Source organism: Leptodactylus fuscus, chromosome 4, assembly GCF_031893055.1.
Source record: "Leptodactylus fuscus isolate aLepFus1 chromosome 4, aLepFus1.hap2, whole genome shotgun sequence".
Lineage (NCBI taxonomy): Eukaryota > Metazoa > Chordata > Amphibia > Anura > Leptodactylidae > Leptodactylus > Leptodactylus fuscus.
Genome location: NC_134268.1, coordinates 219,442,126 through 219,458,842, shown reverse-complemented (window position 1 = coordinate 219,458,842; position 16,717 = coordinate 219,442,126). Strand labels below are relative to the sequence as shown.

The following is a 16,717-nucleotide window of genomic DNA, read 5'->3' as shown; positions in this document are numbered from 1 at the left end:
CACAATGTCACTGTACAATGTTTGTCTTGACTTGCGGCATGTCAGTACAAATATAGAGCCAAGTGTGCACCTAAGGATCAGGGCTCAGGTGGTCTAACCCCCGCTATCTGTAAATTATGGTTTAATCCAAAAGGTCCTCAGTGTATCAAGGTATAGCCTAGAAATCAGAGACTCCAATCAGTAAGTAATGGTATAGTCCAGTGATCAGACCCCATGATCAGTAAGTAATGGTATATTCCAGTGATCAAACCCCATGATCAGTAAGTAATGGTATAGTCCAGTGATCAGACCCCATGATCAGTAAGTAATGGTATAGTCCAGTGATCACACCCCATGATCAGTAACTAATGGTATATTCCGGTGATCACACCCCATGATCAGTAAGTAATGGTATAGTCCAGTGATCAGACCCCATGATCAGTAAGTAATGGTATAGTCCACCAATCATACCCCACGATCACAAACTAATGGTATAGTCCAGTGATCAGACCCTAGAAACAGTAAGTAATGGTATATTCCAGTGATCAGACCCCATGATCAGTAAGTAATGGTATAGTCCACCGATCAGAAACTCCAATCACTAACTAATGGTACATTTCAGTGATCACACCCCACGATCACTAACTAATGGTATGTTCCAGTGATCAGACCCCATGATCAGTAAGTAATGGTATAGTCCACCGATCATACCCCACGATCAGTAACTAATGGTATAGTCCACCGATCAGAAACTCCAATCACTAACTAATGGTACATTCCAGTGATCACACCCCACGATCACTAGCTAATGGTATGTTCCAGTGATAAACCAGAACCTCACAATTATTTTGCTTTGGTACTGTCCAATGATCAGATCCCTCATGATTAGTGAAGTATGGTATATGCCAGTGATCAGACCCTTGTGATCAGTATATAATGGTATATGCCAGTGATCAGTATATAATGGTATATGCCAATGATCAGACCCCTAATGATCAATATATACTCCAGTGATCAGTAAATAATGGTATATCCCATTTGTTGAGTCCCTACTGATCAGTAAATTATCCTATAACCCAGTGACTATACCCTTAAAAAAAAAAGATGGTATATCCCAGTGATTAAACCCCCCACGATTAGTAAATGATGACACATATCAGCAAATTCTAGTAGTCCCCCGCCCCCCCCCCCCTATCCGTACATGATGGTATACTCCTTGCTGATCACTGGAGGTCTATCAGGGCCGCCTTCATCATTAAAGGGGTTCTCGCTCCAGAATGTTTTGGTTTTTTTGGGGGAAGGGGGAATTTAATTAGAGGACCATCCGTAGATGTATACATGTAATCGGCGCCACCCCTTGTACACATGGCGCAGGGTGATTGTATCCGGCCGCTGATCCCTGACTAATGTCTCGGATGACTACAATAGATGCGCTGCCCCTGCTGTCTGTGGTCCTGACCTGCGGAGGTCCTCCAGTCTGGGGGTATACGAGGAGCAGCGGCTATGGCGCCCCACACTGAACAGGATGAGAGTAACGGCCCAATTAAATGGCAACAAAGTGTTTGATGAGTTCTGTAAAAGTGGCTACAAATCAAGCAGCTGATACAATGTAACACACACAGGACGGGGAGGGTTAAAGGCACGGACTGCCCCTGCCCAGGGCGCTCTCACCCACCCTGTAGTCGCTCCATTCTCTATTGTCCTCTGTTATCAGCCACTGGTTCTGGTGCAGTGACGGGACGTCACATTATTGGGTGACAACCACCAGGTCAGGGGCAGTCACCCGTCTTTCCATATTTCCAGATTCACCAGGTTTTAGAGCAAGGGATTCCCATCGTTCATCATTACATGAAATTGCTACAACACTTTCCTAGAATGCTGAATGGCAAATGTATCTGCGGCAGGAAGTCACATCAAATATAACAAAACGGCCATTAGAGGAGCAGCCACCCAGCTTTCCCAGGATCCTCCACCTTATATAACCAGGCAGGCCAGCCATTCACATGTATATACAGCTGAGGGTAAGCAAGATGGCTGCTACTAAAACAGGCGGCACCCAGCTTTCCTAGCCTTGTGAACGGCAAATCTACAAGGTTAAGATGTAAGACATCCCGGGATCCAGTATCACAACTAAGCAGGTGTCCAAGTAACAGTCTATAAAGTAACACACAAGGGCGGTCCTACTGGTAGTCACCCAGCTTTACGAGGTGCAGATATAAGTAAGGATGACTCCAGGAGGCGGCTGCATAAGATGGGCCGTCACCTCACGTGGGGGCTGGTGCTGAGTCCCGGGTCTAGTCCAGACACATCCGGAGGTCACAATGGGGCTATGAGGTCACAAAGGGCGACACGTGAGGTCAGGGGTCACCAGGAAGATCCGCACTGATGACACATGGCTGCGGCAGCACTGTGTGACCAGTGACCTAACAGAGGAGAGGCACCGCAGACTTCAGGCCTCTCACCCCCATAGCCAGGGGACACAAAGCACCTACCACTTCATCCGGGGAGTATTTGGCATGACTGTCAGGGGAGTTAGTAATCCTCGCCAACAAAACGGCGCCCCCAGGTCCCCCCCACCCCAAATATATGCAGGAAAATCCGCTAAATACTAAAGGGGAGCCCTACATGACCCAGAGCCAGGGGGGTACTAAAATATAAAGTGTACCCACACATTAAGTTATACAGGACTGGATCCCATTATAGGGTACACCCCCAGATTATACAGGACTGGATCCCATTACAGATTATACAGGACTGGATCCCATTGCAGATTATACAGGACTGGATCCCATTGCAGATTATACAGGACTGGATCCCATTGCAGATTATACAGGACTGGATCCCATTGCAGATTATACAGGACTGGATCCCATTGCAGATTATACAGGACTGGATCCCATTATAGGGTACACCCCCAGATTACACAGGACTGGATCCCATTATAGGGTACACCCCCAGATTACACAGGACTGGATCCCATTATAGGGTACAACCCCAGATTACACAGGACTGGATCCCATTATAGATTATACAGGACTGGATCCCATTATAGGGTACACCCCCAGATTATACAGGACTGGATCCCATTATAGATTATACAGGACTGGATCCCACTATAGGGTACGCCCCAGATTATACAGGACTGGATCCCACTATAGATTATACAGGACTGGATCCCACTATAGATTATACAGGACTGGATCCCACTATAGATTATACAGGACTGGATCCCACTATAGATTATACAGGACTGGATCCCACTATAGATTATACAGGACTGGATCCCACTATAGATTATACAGGACTGGATCCCACTATAGATTATACAGGACTGGATCCCACTATATATTATACAGGACTGGATCCCACTATAGATTATACAGGACTGGATCCCACTATAGATTATACAGGACTGGATCCCACTATAGATTATATAGGACTGGATCCCACTATAGATTATACAGGACTGGATCCCACTGTAGATTATACAGGACTGGATCCCACTGTAGATTATACAGGACTGGATCCCACTGTAGATTATACAGGACTGGATCCCATTATAGATTATACAGGACTGGATCCCATTATAATGCGATCCAATCCTGTATAATGTGGAGTAGATACCCCCATATAGTCTATTATATACCCCCACACTGTCCTGCCCCCCCCCCTATATTTTATTATATACCCCACACACACATTTTCCCACATACCCCCCACGCTGCCCCCTCTCACCTGCTCTTTCACAGCCACCCTGAGGGGCGCCAGCTGCTCCTCCACATTGACCTCCATGACTGGGGGGGCTCTGGGGGGCGCCGGGTACTTGCAGACTTTGGTGGTCCGGGCTGACGCTCGGGAGTGCCGGGTGTGCTGACACAGGGAGCCGGGCAGATGTCGCAGCAGCAGAGCGGGGAGGGACCTCAGCACGAGCATCACACCTCACTGCATGATGAAATCTCTGCGCAACGACAGCCGGAAAGCGACGCCCGCCGGCAGCAGCGCTCTACGACAATAAGGAGTCTGAGAACCATCTTAGGTGTGGGCACCGTGCCCTTACTCTGCAGGATAGTGCCCGTACAGGCTGGAGGGGGGCGTGAGAGGACCAAGGGCCAAATATAATGAGAAGTATCAGGGACACTCATAGTCAGAAGGGCCCCAAATATAGTGCCAGGTACACAGGGGCCCCATACATAATGCCAGGTACACAGGGGCCCCATACATAATGCCAGGTACAGAGGGGCCCCATACATAATGCCAGGTACAGAGGGGCCCAGTACAAAGTGTCTGATACAGAGGGGCCCCATACATAGTGCCAGACACAGAGGGGCCCCGTACATAGTGCCAGATACAAAGGGGCCCCATACATAGTGCCTGATACAGAGGGGCCCCGTACATAGTGCCAGATACAAAGGGGCCCCATACATAGTGCCTGATACAGAGGGGCCCCATACATAGTGCCTGATACAGAGGGGCCCCATACATAGTGCCAGGTACAGAGGGGCCCCATACATAGTGCCAGATACAGAGGGGCCCCGTACATAGTGCCAGATACAGAGGGGCCCCGTACATAGTGTCAGATACAGAGGGGCCCCGTACATAGTGTCAGATACAGAGGGGCCCCGTACATAGTGCCAGATACAGAGGGGCCCCGTACATAGTGCCAGATACAGAGGGGCCCCGTACATAGTGTCAGATACAGAGGGGCCCCGTACATAGTGCCAGATACAGAGGGGCCCCATACATAGTGTCAGATACAGAGGGGCCCCGTACATAGTGCCAGATACAGAGGGGCCCCGTACATAGTGTCAGATACAGAGGGGCCCCGTACATAGTGCCAGATACAGAGGGGCCCCGTGCATAGTGCCAGATACAGAGGGGCCCCGTACATAGTGCCAGATACAGAGGGGCCCCGTACATATTGTCAGATACAGAGGGGCCCCGTACATAGTGCCAGATACAGAGGGGCCCCGTACATAGTGTCAGATACAGAGGGGCCCCGTACATAGTGCCAGGTACAGAGGGGCCCCGTACATAGTGCCAGGTACAGAGGGGCCCCATACATAGTGCCAGATACAGAGGGGCCCCCTACATAGTGCCAGGTACAGAGGGGCCCAATACATAGTGCCAGGTACAGAGGGGCCCCATACATAGTGTCAGATACAGAGGGGCCCAGTACATAGTGCCAGATAGAGAGGGGCCCCCTACATAGTGCCAGGTACAGAGGGGCCCCGTACATAGTGTCAGATACAGAGGGGCCCCATACATAGTGTCAGATACAGAGGGGCCCCCTACATAGTGTCAGATACAGAGGGGCCCAGTACATAGTGCCAGATACAGAGGGGCCCCCTACATAGTGCCAGGTACAGAGGGGCCCCGTACATAGTGTCAGATACAGAGGGGCCCCGTACATAGTGCCAGGTACAGAGGGGCCCCGTACATAGTGCCAGATACAGAGGGGCCCCGTACATAGTGCCAGATACAGAGGGGCCCCGTACATAGTGTCAGATACAGAGGGGCCCCATACATAGTGCCAGGTACAGAGGGGCCCCATACATAGTGCTAGATACAGAGGGGTCCCCTACATAATGCCAGGTGCAGAGGGGCCCCGTACATAGTGCCAGATACAGAGGGGCCCCGTACATAGTGCCAGATACAGAGGGGCCCCGTACATAGTGCCAGATACAGAGGGGCCCCCTACATAGTGTCAGATACAGAGGGGCCCAGTACATAGTGCCAGGTACAGAGGGGCCCCATACATAGTGCCAGATACAGAGGGGCCCCCTACATAGTGTCAGATACAGAGGGGCCCAGTACATAGTGCCAGGTACAGAGGGGCCCCGTACATAGTGCCAGATACAGAGGGGCCCCATACATAGTGCCAGATACAGAGGGGCCCCGTACATAGTGCCAGATACAGAGGGGCCCCGTACATAGTGTCAGATACAGAGGGGCCCCATACATAGTGCCAGATACAGAGGGGCCCCGTACATAGTGCCAGATACAGAGGGGCCCCGTACATAGTGTCAGATACAGAGGGGCCCCGTACATAGTGCCAGATACAGAGGGGCCCCGTACATAGTGCCAGATACAGAGGGGCCCCGTACATAGTGTCAGATACAGAGGGGCCCCGTAAATAGTGCCAGATACAGAGGGGCCCCGTACATAGTGTCAGATACAGAGGGGCCCCGTGCATAGTGCCAGATACAGAGGGGCCCCGTACATAGTGTCAGATACAGAGGGGCCCCATACATAGTGCCAGATACAGAGGGGCCCCGTACATAGTGCCAGATACAGAGGGGCCCCGTACATAGTGTCAGATACAGAGGGGCCCCGTACATAGTGCCAGATACAGAGGGGCCCCGTACATAGTGCCAGATACAGAGGGGCCCCGTACATAGTGTCAGATACAGAGGGGCCCCGTAAATAGTGCCAGATACAGAGGGGCCCCGTACATAGTGTCAGATACAGAGGGGCCCCGTGCATAGTGCCAGATACAGAGGGGCCCCGTACATAGTGTCAGATACAGAGGGGCCCCGTACATAGTGCCAGATACAGAGGGGCCCCGTGCATAGTGCCAGATACAGAGGGGCCCCGTACATAGTGCCAGATACAGAGGGGCCCCGTACATAGTGTCAGATACAGAGGGGCCCCGTACATAGTGCCAGATACAGAGGGGCCCCGTACATAGTGTCAGATACAGAGGGGCCCCGTACATAGTGCCAGGTACAGAGGGGCCCCGTACATAGTGCCAGATACAGAGGGGCCCCCTACATAGTGCCAGGTACAGAGGGGCCCAATACATAGTGCCAGGTACAGAGGGGCCCCATACATAGTGTCAGATACAGAGGGGCCCAGTACATAGTGCCAGATAGAGAGGGGCCCCCTACATAGTGCCAGGTACAGAGGGGCCCCGTACATAGTGTCAGATACAGAGGGGCCCCATACATAGTGTCAGATACAGAGGGGCCCAGTACATAGTGCCAGATACAGAGGGGCCCCCTACATAGTGCCAGGTACAGAGGGGCCCCATACATAGTGCCAGATACAGAGGGGCCCCATACATAATGCCAGGTACAGAGGGGCCCCATACATAGTGCCAGGTACAGAGGGGCCCCATACATAGTGCCAGGTACAGAGGGGCCCCATACATAGTGCCAGGCACAGACGGGCCCCATACATAGTACCAGGTACAGAGGGGCCCCATACATAGTGCCAGGGACAGAGAGGCCCCATACATAGTGCCAGGTACAGAGGGGCCCCATACATAGTGCCAGGCACAGAGGGGCCCCATACATAGTGCCAGGTACACAGGGGCCCCATACATAGTGCCAGGTACACAGGGGCCCCGTACATAGTGCCAGGTACAGAGGGGCCCCGTACATAGTGCCAGGGACAGAGAGGCCCCATACATAGTGCCAGATACAGAGGGGCCCCGTACATAGTGCCAGATACAGAAGGGCCCCATACATAGTGCCAGCTACAGAGGGACACCGTACATAGTGCTAGATACAGAGGAACCCGTACATAGTGCCAGATACAGAGGGGCCCCCTACATAGTGCCAGATACAGAGGGGCCCCGTACATAGTGCCAGGTACAGAGGGGCCCCGTACATAGTGCCAGATACAGAGGGGCCCCGTACATAGTGCCAGATACAGTGGGGCCCCATACATAGTGCCAGATACAGAGGGGCCCATACATAGTGCCAGGTACAGAGGGGCCCCATACATAGTGCCAGGTACAGAGGGGCCCCATACATAGTGCCAGATACAGAGGGGCCCCATACATAGTGCCAGATACAGAGGGGCCCATACATAGTGCCAGGTACAGAGGGGCCCCATACATAGTGCCAGGTACAGAGGGGCCCCATACATAGTGCCAGGTACAGAGGGGCCCCATACATAGTGTCAGATACAGAGGGGCCCATACATAGTGCCAGATACAGAGGGGCCCATACATAGTGCCAGGTACAGAGGGGCCCCATACATAGTGCCAGGTACAGAGGGGCCCCATACATAGTGCCAGGTACAGAGGGGCCCCATACATAGTGCCAGATACAGAGGGGCCCCATACATAGTGCCAGATACAGAGGGGCCCCATACATAATGCCAGGTACAGAGGGGCCCGGTACATAGTGCCAGATACAGAGGGGCCCCATACATAGTGCCAGATACAGAGGGGCCCCATACATAGTGCCAGGTACAGAGGGGCCCCATACATAGTGCCAGGTACAGAGGGGCCCCATACATAGTGCCAGGCACAGACGGGCCCCATACATAGTACCAGGTACAGAGGGGCCCCATACATAGTGCCAGGGACAGAGAGGCCCCATACATAGTGCCAGGTACAGAGGGGCCCCATACATAGTGCCAGGCACAGAGGGGCCCCATACATAGTGCCAGGTACACAGGGGCCCCATACATAGTGCCAGGTACACAGGGGCCCCGTACATAGTGCCAGGTACAGAGGGGCCCCATACATAGTGCCAGGTACACAGGGGCCCCGTACATAGTGCCAGGTACAGAGGGGCCCCGTACATAGTGCCAGGGACAGAGAGGCCCCATACATAGTGCCAGATACAGAAGGGCCCCATACATAGTGCCAGCTACAGAGGGACACCGTACATAGTGCTAGATACAGAGGAACCCGTACATAGTGCCAGATACAGAGGGGCCCCCTACATAGTGCCAGATACAGAGGGGCCCCGTACATAGTGCCAGATACAGTGGGGCCCCATACATAGTGCCAGATACAGAGGGGCCCATACATAGTGCCAGGTACAGAGGGGCCCCATACATAGTGCCAGGTACAGAGGGGCCCCATACATAGTGTCAGATACAGAGGGGCCCCATACATAGTGCCAGATACAGAGGGGCCCATACATAGTGCCAGGTACAGAGGGGCCCCATACATAGTGCCAGGTACAGAGGGGCCCCATACATAGTGCCAGGTACAGAGGGGCCCCATACATAGTGCCAGATACAGAGGGGCCCCATACATAGTGCCAGATACAGAGGGGCCCCATACATAATGCCAGGTACAGAGGGGCCCGGTACATAGTGCCAGATACAGAGGGGCCCCATACATAGTGCCAGGTACAGAGGGGCCCCATACATAGAGCCAGGTACAGAGGGGCCCCATACATAGTGCCAGGCACAGACGGGCCCCATACATAGTACCAGGTACAGAGGGGCCCCATACATAGTGCCAGGGACAGAGAGGCCCCATACATAGTGCCAGGTACAGAGGGGCCCCATACATAGTGCCAGGCACAGAGGGGCCCCATACATAGTGCCAGGTACACAGGGGCCCCATACATAGTGCCAGGTACACAGGGGCCCCGTACATAGTGCCAGGTACAGAGGGGCCCCGTACATAGTGCCAGGGACAGAGAGGCCCCATACATAGTGCCAGATACAGAGGGGCCCCGTACATAGTGCTAGATACAGAGGGGCCCCGTACATAGTGCCAGATACAGAAGGGCCCCATACATAGTGCCAGCTACAGAGGGACACCGTACATAGTGCTAGATACAGAGGAACCCGTACATAGTGCCAGATACAAAAGGGCCCCATACATACTGGGGTGTCTCTATAAATAGGGCCAGGTACAGAGAGACCCCACAAATACTGCCAGATATAGAGGGCCTTCATAAATTCTCCTGTTTACAGAGTGTCCCCATACATTTTGCGAGATACAGAGGGCTCCCATAAGTACTGCCAGATAAAGTACCCACATCAATAATGCCCACATAAATTCTTCCAGAGACACAACCAGAGAGGGCCCCTAACAGAGACCCAACCAGAGAGGGCCCCCAGCAGAGACCCAACCAGAGAGGGCCCCCAGCAGAGACCTAACCAGAGAGGGGCCCCAGCAGAGACACAACCAGAGGGGGCCCCCAGCAGAAACCTAACCAGAGAGGGGCCCCAGCAGAGACCCAACCAGAGAGGGGCCCTAACAGAGACCTAACCAGAGAGGGCCCCCAGGAGAGACCCAACCAGAGAGGGCCCCTAACAGAGACCCAACCAGAGAGGGCCCCCAGCAGAGACCCAACCAGAGAGGGCCCCCAGCAGAGACCTAACCAGAGAGGGCCCCCAGCAGAGACCCAACCAGAGAGGGCCCCCAGCAGAGACCTAACCAGAGAGGGGCCCCAGCAGAGACACAACCAGAGGGGGCCCCTAACAGAGACCCAACCAGAGAGGGCCCCTAACAGAGACCCAACCAGAGAGGGCCCCCAGCAGAGACCCAACCAGAGAGGGCCCCCAGCAGAGACCTAACCAGAGAGGGCCCCCAGCAGAGACCCAACCAGAGAGGGCCCCCAGCAGAGACCTAACCAGAGAGGGGCCCCAGCAGAGACACAACCAGAGGGGGCCCCCATCAGAAACCTAACCAGAGAGGGGCCCCAGCAGAGACCCAACCAGAGAGGGGCCCTAACAGAGACCTAACCAGAGAGGGCCCCCAGGAGAGACACAACCAGAGAGGGCCCCTAACAGAGTCCCAACCAGAGAGGGCCCCCAGCAGAGACCCAACCAGAGAGGGCCCCCAGCAGAGACCTAACCAGAGAGGGGCCCCAGCAGAGACCTAACCAGAAAGGGGCCTCAGCAGAGACCCAACCAGAGAGGGGCCCCAGCAGAGACATAACCAGAGAAGGCCCCCAGCAGAGACACAACCAGAGAGGGCCCCCAGCAGAGACCCAACCATAGGGGGGCCCCAGAAGAGACCTAACCAGAGAGGGGCCCCAGCAGAGACACAACCAGAGAGGGGACCCAGCAGAGACCTAACCAGAGAGGGCCCCTAAGAGAGACCCAAGCAGAGGAAGCCCCCAGCAGAGACCTAACCAGAGAGGGGCCCCAGCAGAGACCCAACCAGAGAGGGCCCCTAAGAGAGACCCAACCAGAGGGAGCCCCCAGCAGAGACCTAATCAGAGTGCCCCCAGCTGACACAACCAGAGAGGGCCCCTAACAGAGACCCAACCAGAGAGGGCCCCTAACAGAGACCCAACCAGAGAGGGCCCCCAGCAGAGACACAACCAGAGAGGGGCCCCAGCAGAGACCCAACCAGAGAGGGCCCCCAGCAGAGACACAACCAGAGAGGGCCCCTAACAGAGACCCAACCAGAGGGGGCCCCCATCAGAAACCTAACCAGAGAGGGGCCCCAGCAGAGACCCAACCAGAGAGGGGCCCTAACAGAGACCTAACCAGAGAGGGCCCCCAGGAGAGACACAACCAGAGAGGGCCCCTAACAGAGTCCCAACCAGAGAGGGCCCCCAGCAGAGACCCAACCAGAGAGGGCCCCCAGCAGAGACCTAACCAGAGAGGGGCCCCAGCAGAGACCTAACCAGAAAGGGGCCTCAGCAGAGACCCAACCAGAGAGGGGCCCCAGCAGAGACATAACCAGAGAAGGCCCCCAGCAGAGACACAACCAGAGAGGGCCCCCAGCAGAGACCCAACCATAGGGGGGCCCCAGAAGAGACCTAACCAGAGAGGGGCCCCAGCAGAGACACAACCAGAGAGGGGACCCAGCAGAGACCTAACCAGAGAGGGCCCCTAAGAGAGACCCAAGCAGAGGAAGCCCCCAGCAGAGACCTAACCAGAGAGGGGCCCCAGCAGAGACCCAACCAGAGAGGGCCCCTAAGAGAGACCCAACCAGAGGGAGCCCCCAGCAGAGACCTAATCAGAGTGCCCCCAGCTGACACAACCAGAGAGGGCCCCTAACAGAGACCCAACCAGAGAGGGCCCCTAACAGAGACCCAACCAGAGAGGGCCCTCAGCAGAGACACAACCAGAGAGGGGCCCCAGCAGAGACCCAACCAGGGAGGGCTTAGATACCAGTGCCTAAGGGCAGCCACCAACCTGAGCAGTCAGAGGGTGCCCCCTATCTCCATCTGATGTCAGGTGATCTGTCCCCTATGTCTGTATGGTATATAGCGTAAAAAATATGCAAATCTATTCTCTTGGATGGAATTAGGAGAACAGAGTGCACTCTGCACACCACCCTATAGAGGGCAGCATCCTTAACATCATGAACGACTCAGTTATAAAGTCTTTTAAACATGTGGATTTCATTGCCAAATCAGGTACCATATTTTTCGGACTATAAGACGCACTTTTTTTCCCCCAAATTTCGGAGGAAAATGAGGGTGCGTCTTATAGTCTGAATGTGGGTTTGCAGCATGGCCGCGCTACTGCCACCGCTGGTTTTCTTCAGCGGCAGAAGTGTGACAATACTGCAGGCCCCGGCAGCTAAGACACTCCCCGGCATCCGGCGGTCTATTACAGCAGATGCCGGGGAGTGTCTTAGCTGCCGGGGCCTGCAGATTGCCAGCGGTGGCAGTAGCGCGGCCATGCTGCAAACCCACTCCTCCACCGCAGGTCCCGGCAGTCAGTTAGCCCCCCCCCCCCCCTCCCTCCCGGCCTCATACCTTTAGTGATGCAGGCCGGCTCCTGCACGGCGAGGCCGCAGGAGCCGACCTGTTCCGATGACAGCCGGGAGCCTAATGAAGGCTCCGAGGCTTGTCATAGATATATATTACTATCGCGGCTGGTCTATGACCCTCCGCGATAGTAATGTATAGAATCTCCCATAGACGGCAATACACTTGTATTGCCGTCTATGGGACTTGCAATCAAATGATTGCAGGTTCAAGCCCCCTAGGCGGGGGATAATAAAATAGTAAAAAAAAAAAAAAACACTTAAAAAAATATAATAAAAAATAAAATAAATAAAAGTTCACCTCCTTTCCCTAGAATACATATAAAAGTATAACATTACTGTGAAACATATACATTAGGTATCCCTGTGTCTGAAAATGCCCGGTCTACACCTGGCCCCACAAAAAAAACGCCCTATACATCCCCGTACAGCTGCAGGGTCACCTGTCAATGTGGCCTTGCAGCTGTTCCAAAACTACAACTCCCATATATTAAATATTTTACCATTTTTTGCCTGAAAATTTTTTTTCCCTATTTTTCTCCTCTAAAACCTGGGTGCGTCTTATAGTCCGAAAAATACGGTATATAGCGGTGATATATGTCACTGCTTCACATCAGGTACAGAAACTGAGAAGTGTAAATCGCTTTAAGTGTAATTTAATAATGATACACTAGAGGGAGACACTGAACTGAGATTTGTATATCTGTGCCTGTATGGATACACAACTCCTGAACCCTTACAGTGTCCATAGGCGGTACATGTGGCGACTGTAGTATGACGTCAGCTAGAAGGGCGCCTCACTTATTGCACCTTGAGCCACCCATAACCTCAGATATGCTAATGAGCTATATTGACCAGTCCAATAACTCTGCAGATAGTGGTTGTATTTATGTAAACATTTCCTTTAAGAGACCTTTCTTAAAGGGGTTGTGTGCTTAAATGTAAGGGTCTGTTCCATAATATCACCATGGCCAGTATAGTGAAGCGGTATCTTTGCTGCCATCCCTGCACCTGTGGCCACACCTGGTAATGCAGTAAAGATCCATTAAAATCAGTAAGGTTGAGGTGCTGTACCAGTCATAGCCACATACAGTGGGGCAAAAAAGTATTTAGTCAGTCACCAATAGTGCAAGTTCCACCACTTAAAAAGATGAGAGGCGTCTGTAATTTACATCATAGGTAGACCTCAACTATGAGAGACAAAATGAGAAAACAAATCCAGAAAATAGCTTTGTCTGATTTTGTAAGAATTTATTTTCAAATTATGTATAATCGGGTTTTATTGAACATTTTTGCATAAAAACAAGAGAAACACATGAAAAGGAAACACTGGTCGGCAGACCAGGCACGCGGGCCCCAAACAGAATGAAGTGACACGGGGGAACTCCCCAGCCCAGAAATATACAGTACCAGAAGGGCCACGCAATATCAGAACAAGGAAAAGGGTACAACAAAGACAGGCCAAAGCCAGTGAAACAAAAGAGTGGGAGAAAAGATAACACAGCGACAATCACTACGTAAGAACAAGACAACCAACATGAAACGAGACCAAGCATGAACGGGGAGGAGAGGATAGGAACAAAGGGAAAAGGGGGCAATCAAGAAGAAGTGAGGGGAGGAAAGAGAAAGAGAGGCGAGAGACTAATCATGAAAAAAGGACAAGAAAGCAGCAGATTCCTGAAAGATCATCCAAGGCTGCCAGAGTCGATCAAACCGGGAAGAATCAGAAGAATCCTCCGCAATCAGAGCCTCCATTCTCCGCAGGAAGAGAAATTCCTGTAAAAATTCGAGCATCGAGGGCGGTGTAGTGCTCCGCCAATGTCGCGGAATGACGGCCCTGGCAGCCATGAGAAAATGACCCAAGAGATTCTTTTTAATCTGGGAAAGCTTACCTGGAATAACGGAGAGCAAGGCCAGTTGGGGGGTAGGGGCAACAGGAAGATCATATACCTTAGCATAAAGGGAGAAGACTGCATCCCAAAAGGGCCTGAGGACATCACAATCCCACCAAATATGAAGCATGGTGCCCCTCTCAGAACCACAGCGCCAACATCGATCAGAAACAGCAGGGAAAATTCTGTGGAGAAGGTCAGGACACCTATACCAACAGGTTAAGATCTTAAAGTTCCTCTCCTGCGCACTACAAGGCACGGCTAATCTATGGGACAACGTGAAAGATTTACTCCAATCAGCAGGCAGCAGACTCGAAGGAAGGTCTGAATTCCAAGATTCCACAAAAGAGGGGAGCCCGGGGGTGGCGTCGCTAAGGAGAAGATCATAAAGAACAGAAAGGGCTCGCGGAAGGGGAGCCGAACCCTCAGCGTAGGATTCCAACGTAGTCAGGGGCGAAGAGAGCAAGGGGGGGTGGGAAAACTTCCTCAGGAAGGACGATAACTGGCCGTATTCCAGCCAAGAGAGGCGAACATCGGGGTGGGAGAGACAGAACTGAGCAAAGGGGGGGAGCGAGGAGTCGCTAGAGACCTGTCGAAGGCGGACATCTCCCTCTCTACCCCAGCAGAGGAAACGAGCTACGGACCGGCCTGGAGGAAACATGGGGTTATCGAACAAAGGAGTCAGAGGTCCCGGAACCCTGGCAAGCCTCCCAGTAGAACACACCAAATCCCAGGTTTTAAGGAAATGTAGGGAGAGAATGGAATGGCCCGAGGATGTGGGCCGAAAATGCGATGGGGTCCACGGTAGGGAAGAAAGCGAAGAAGAGATCAAATCTGCCTCAATCGAAACCCACTGCTTGTCATTATGGCGAAAACGCCAGTCAAACAAGCGGAGAAGCACTGAGGCACGGTAGTACAAACGAACGTCAGGCAGACCCGCTCTCCCCCTCTGCTTACGCCGAGTAAGGGTACGATAATTAAGCCTACTCCGCGACGCCCCCCAAACAAATTTCCCAAACAACGAGCGGACCCGACTAAGATAGTCTCGAGAAAGGGGAATGGGGAGGGTCTGGAATAAGTACAAAAAACGAGGGAGGATGTCCATTTTAAGAGCATGGATACGGCCGAACCAGGACAAGGACTTAGCTCCGAACGCGCGCAGGTCCGACGTAACCTTGTCAAGGAGCGGAAGGTAATTAAGGCGAAAAAGGTGAGAAGGGTCCGGAGGGATATTTATCCCGAGATACTTGAACGACACCGACTGCCAGCGGAAAGAGAAGTCACGCACTAGCCGAGCAACTTCCGCCGAGGAAAGGGAAATATTAAGGGCCTCCGTCTTTGACAAATTAACCTTGAAATTACTCAGTCGTCCAAAGCGAGAAAATTCCTGAAGGATGGCGGGGAAAGAGACTCGCGGCTGCGAGATATACAGAAGGAGATCGTCAGCATATAACGCCGTCTTAACAATGCGGGAGCCAAGTTGCAGGCCATGTATCTCCGGACAGCGCCGAATCGCCACAGCCAAATGCTCCATAACCAAGGCGTAAAGCAATGGCGATAGGGGGCAACCCTGACGAGTACCGTTCCGAACCGAAAAGGAATCGGAGAGGACCCCGTTCACTCTGACCCGTGTCGAGGTATCGCCGTAGAGGGCGAAAACCTTACCTAGAAAACCGGGGCCTAACCCCACCTGACGAAGGGTTTCTTGAAGAAAGCCCCAATGAACACGATCGAAGGCCTTTTCGGCGTCAACGGAGAGTAAACACAAGGGAGAATTAGAGGAGCGAGCCGCCGAAATTGCCAGGATGGTTTTGCATACGTTATCGCGGGCCTCACGACCGGGGATAAAACCGACTTGGTCATTATGAACCAGGGCCGGCATTAGGGGGGACAGACGATTCGCAAGTAATTTAGCGAAGATCTTGACGTCGATATTAATAAGAGATATCGGGCGATAGCTGGCCGGAAACGCGGGATCTTTACCCGGTTTGGGAAGAACCGTGATCAAAGCGGAGAGAGATTGGGAAGCGAACGACTCTGAGCCAGTCACACTATTAAAAACCCGTGTCATTTCAGGCGCGAGAAGAGCACTGAAGCATTTATAGAAGTGCGCTGTAAAGCCGTCCGGGCCAGGAGACTTACCCGAGGGAGAGGACCGAATGGCGAGGGAGATTTCCTCCAGGGAAAAAGGAGCCTCTAAAGAGGCCCTACAGTCACTCGAAAGGGTGGGAAGGGGGATGTCAGCAATGTACGCCCGTATCTTGTCGCGGAGAACTGAGGGGGCTAAGTCCGCGAAATGACCCCGGATGTTATACAAATCGCAATAAAAAGATCGAAACTCCGCGGCTATGTCGGTGGGGTTGTGTAGCGTCCGACCCGCCGCAGTACGCAGACGAGGAATATACGAGACTGGGTC

General features: G+C 53.0%; 1 protein-coding gene across 1 annotated transcript in view; it reads right to left on the bottom strand.

The window, feature by feature from the left end:
- Positions 1–3,941, bottom strand: part of GARS1 (glycyl-tRNA synthetase 1) — a 30,179-nt gene extending 26,238 nt beyond the window's left edge. The window contains exon 1 of the mRNA XM_075271820.1: positions 3,715–3,941. Within this exon, the coding sequence (XP_075127921.1) occupies positions 3,715–3,912 (198 nt within the window). The 5' untranslated portion in view covers positions 3,913–3,941. The remainder of the gene's footprint in view (positions 1–3,714) is intronic.
- Between the last annotated feature and the right edge of the window lie 12,776 nt (positions 3,942–16,717).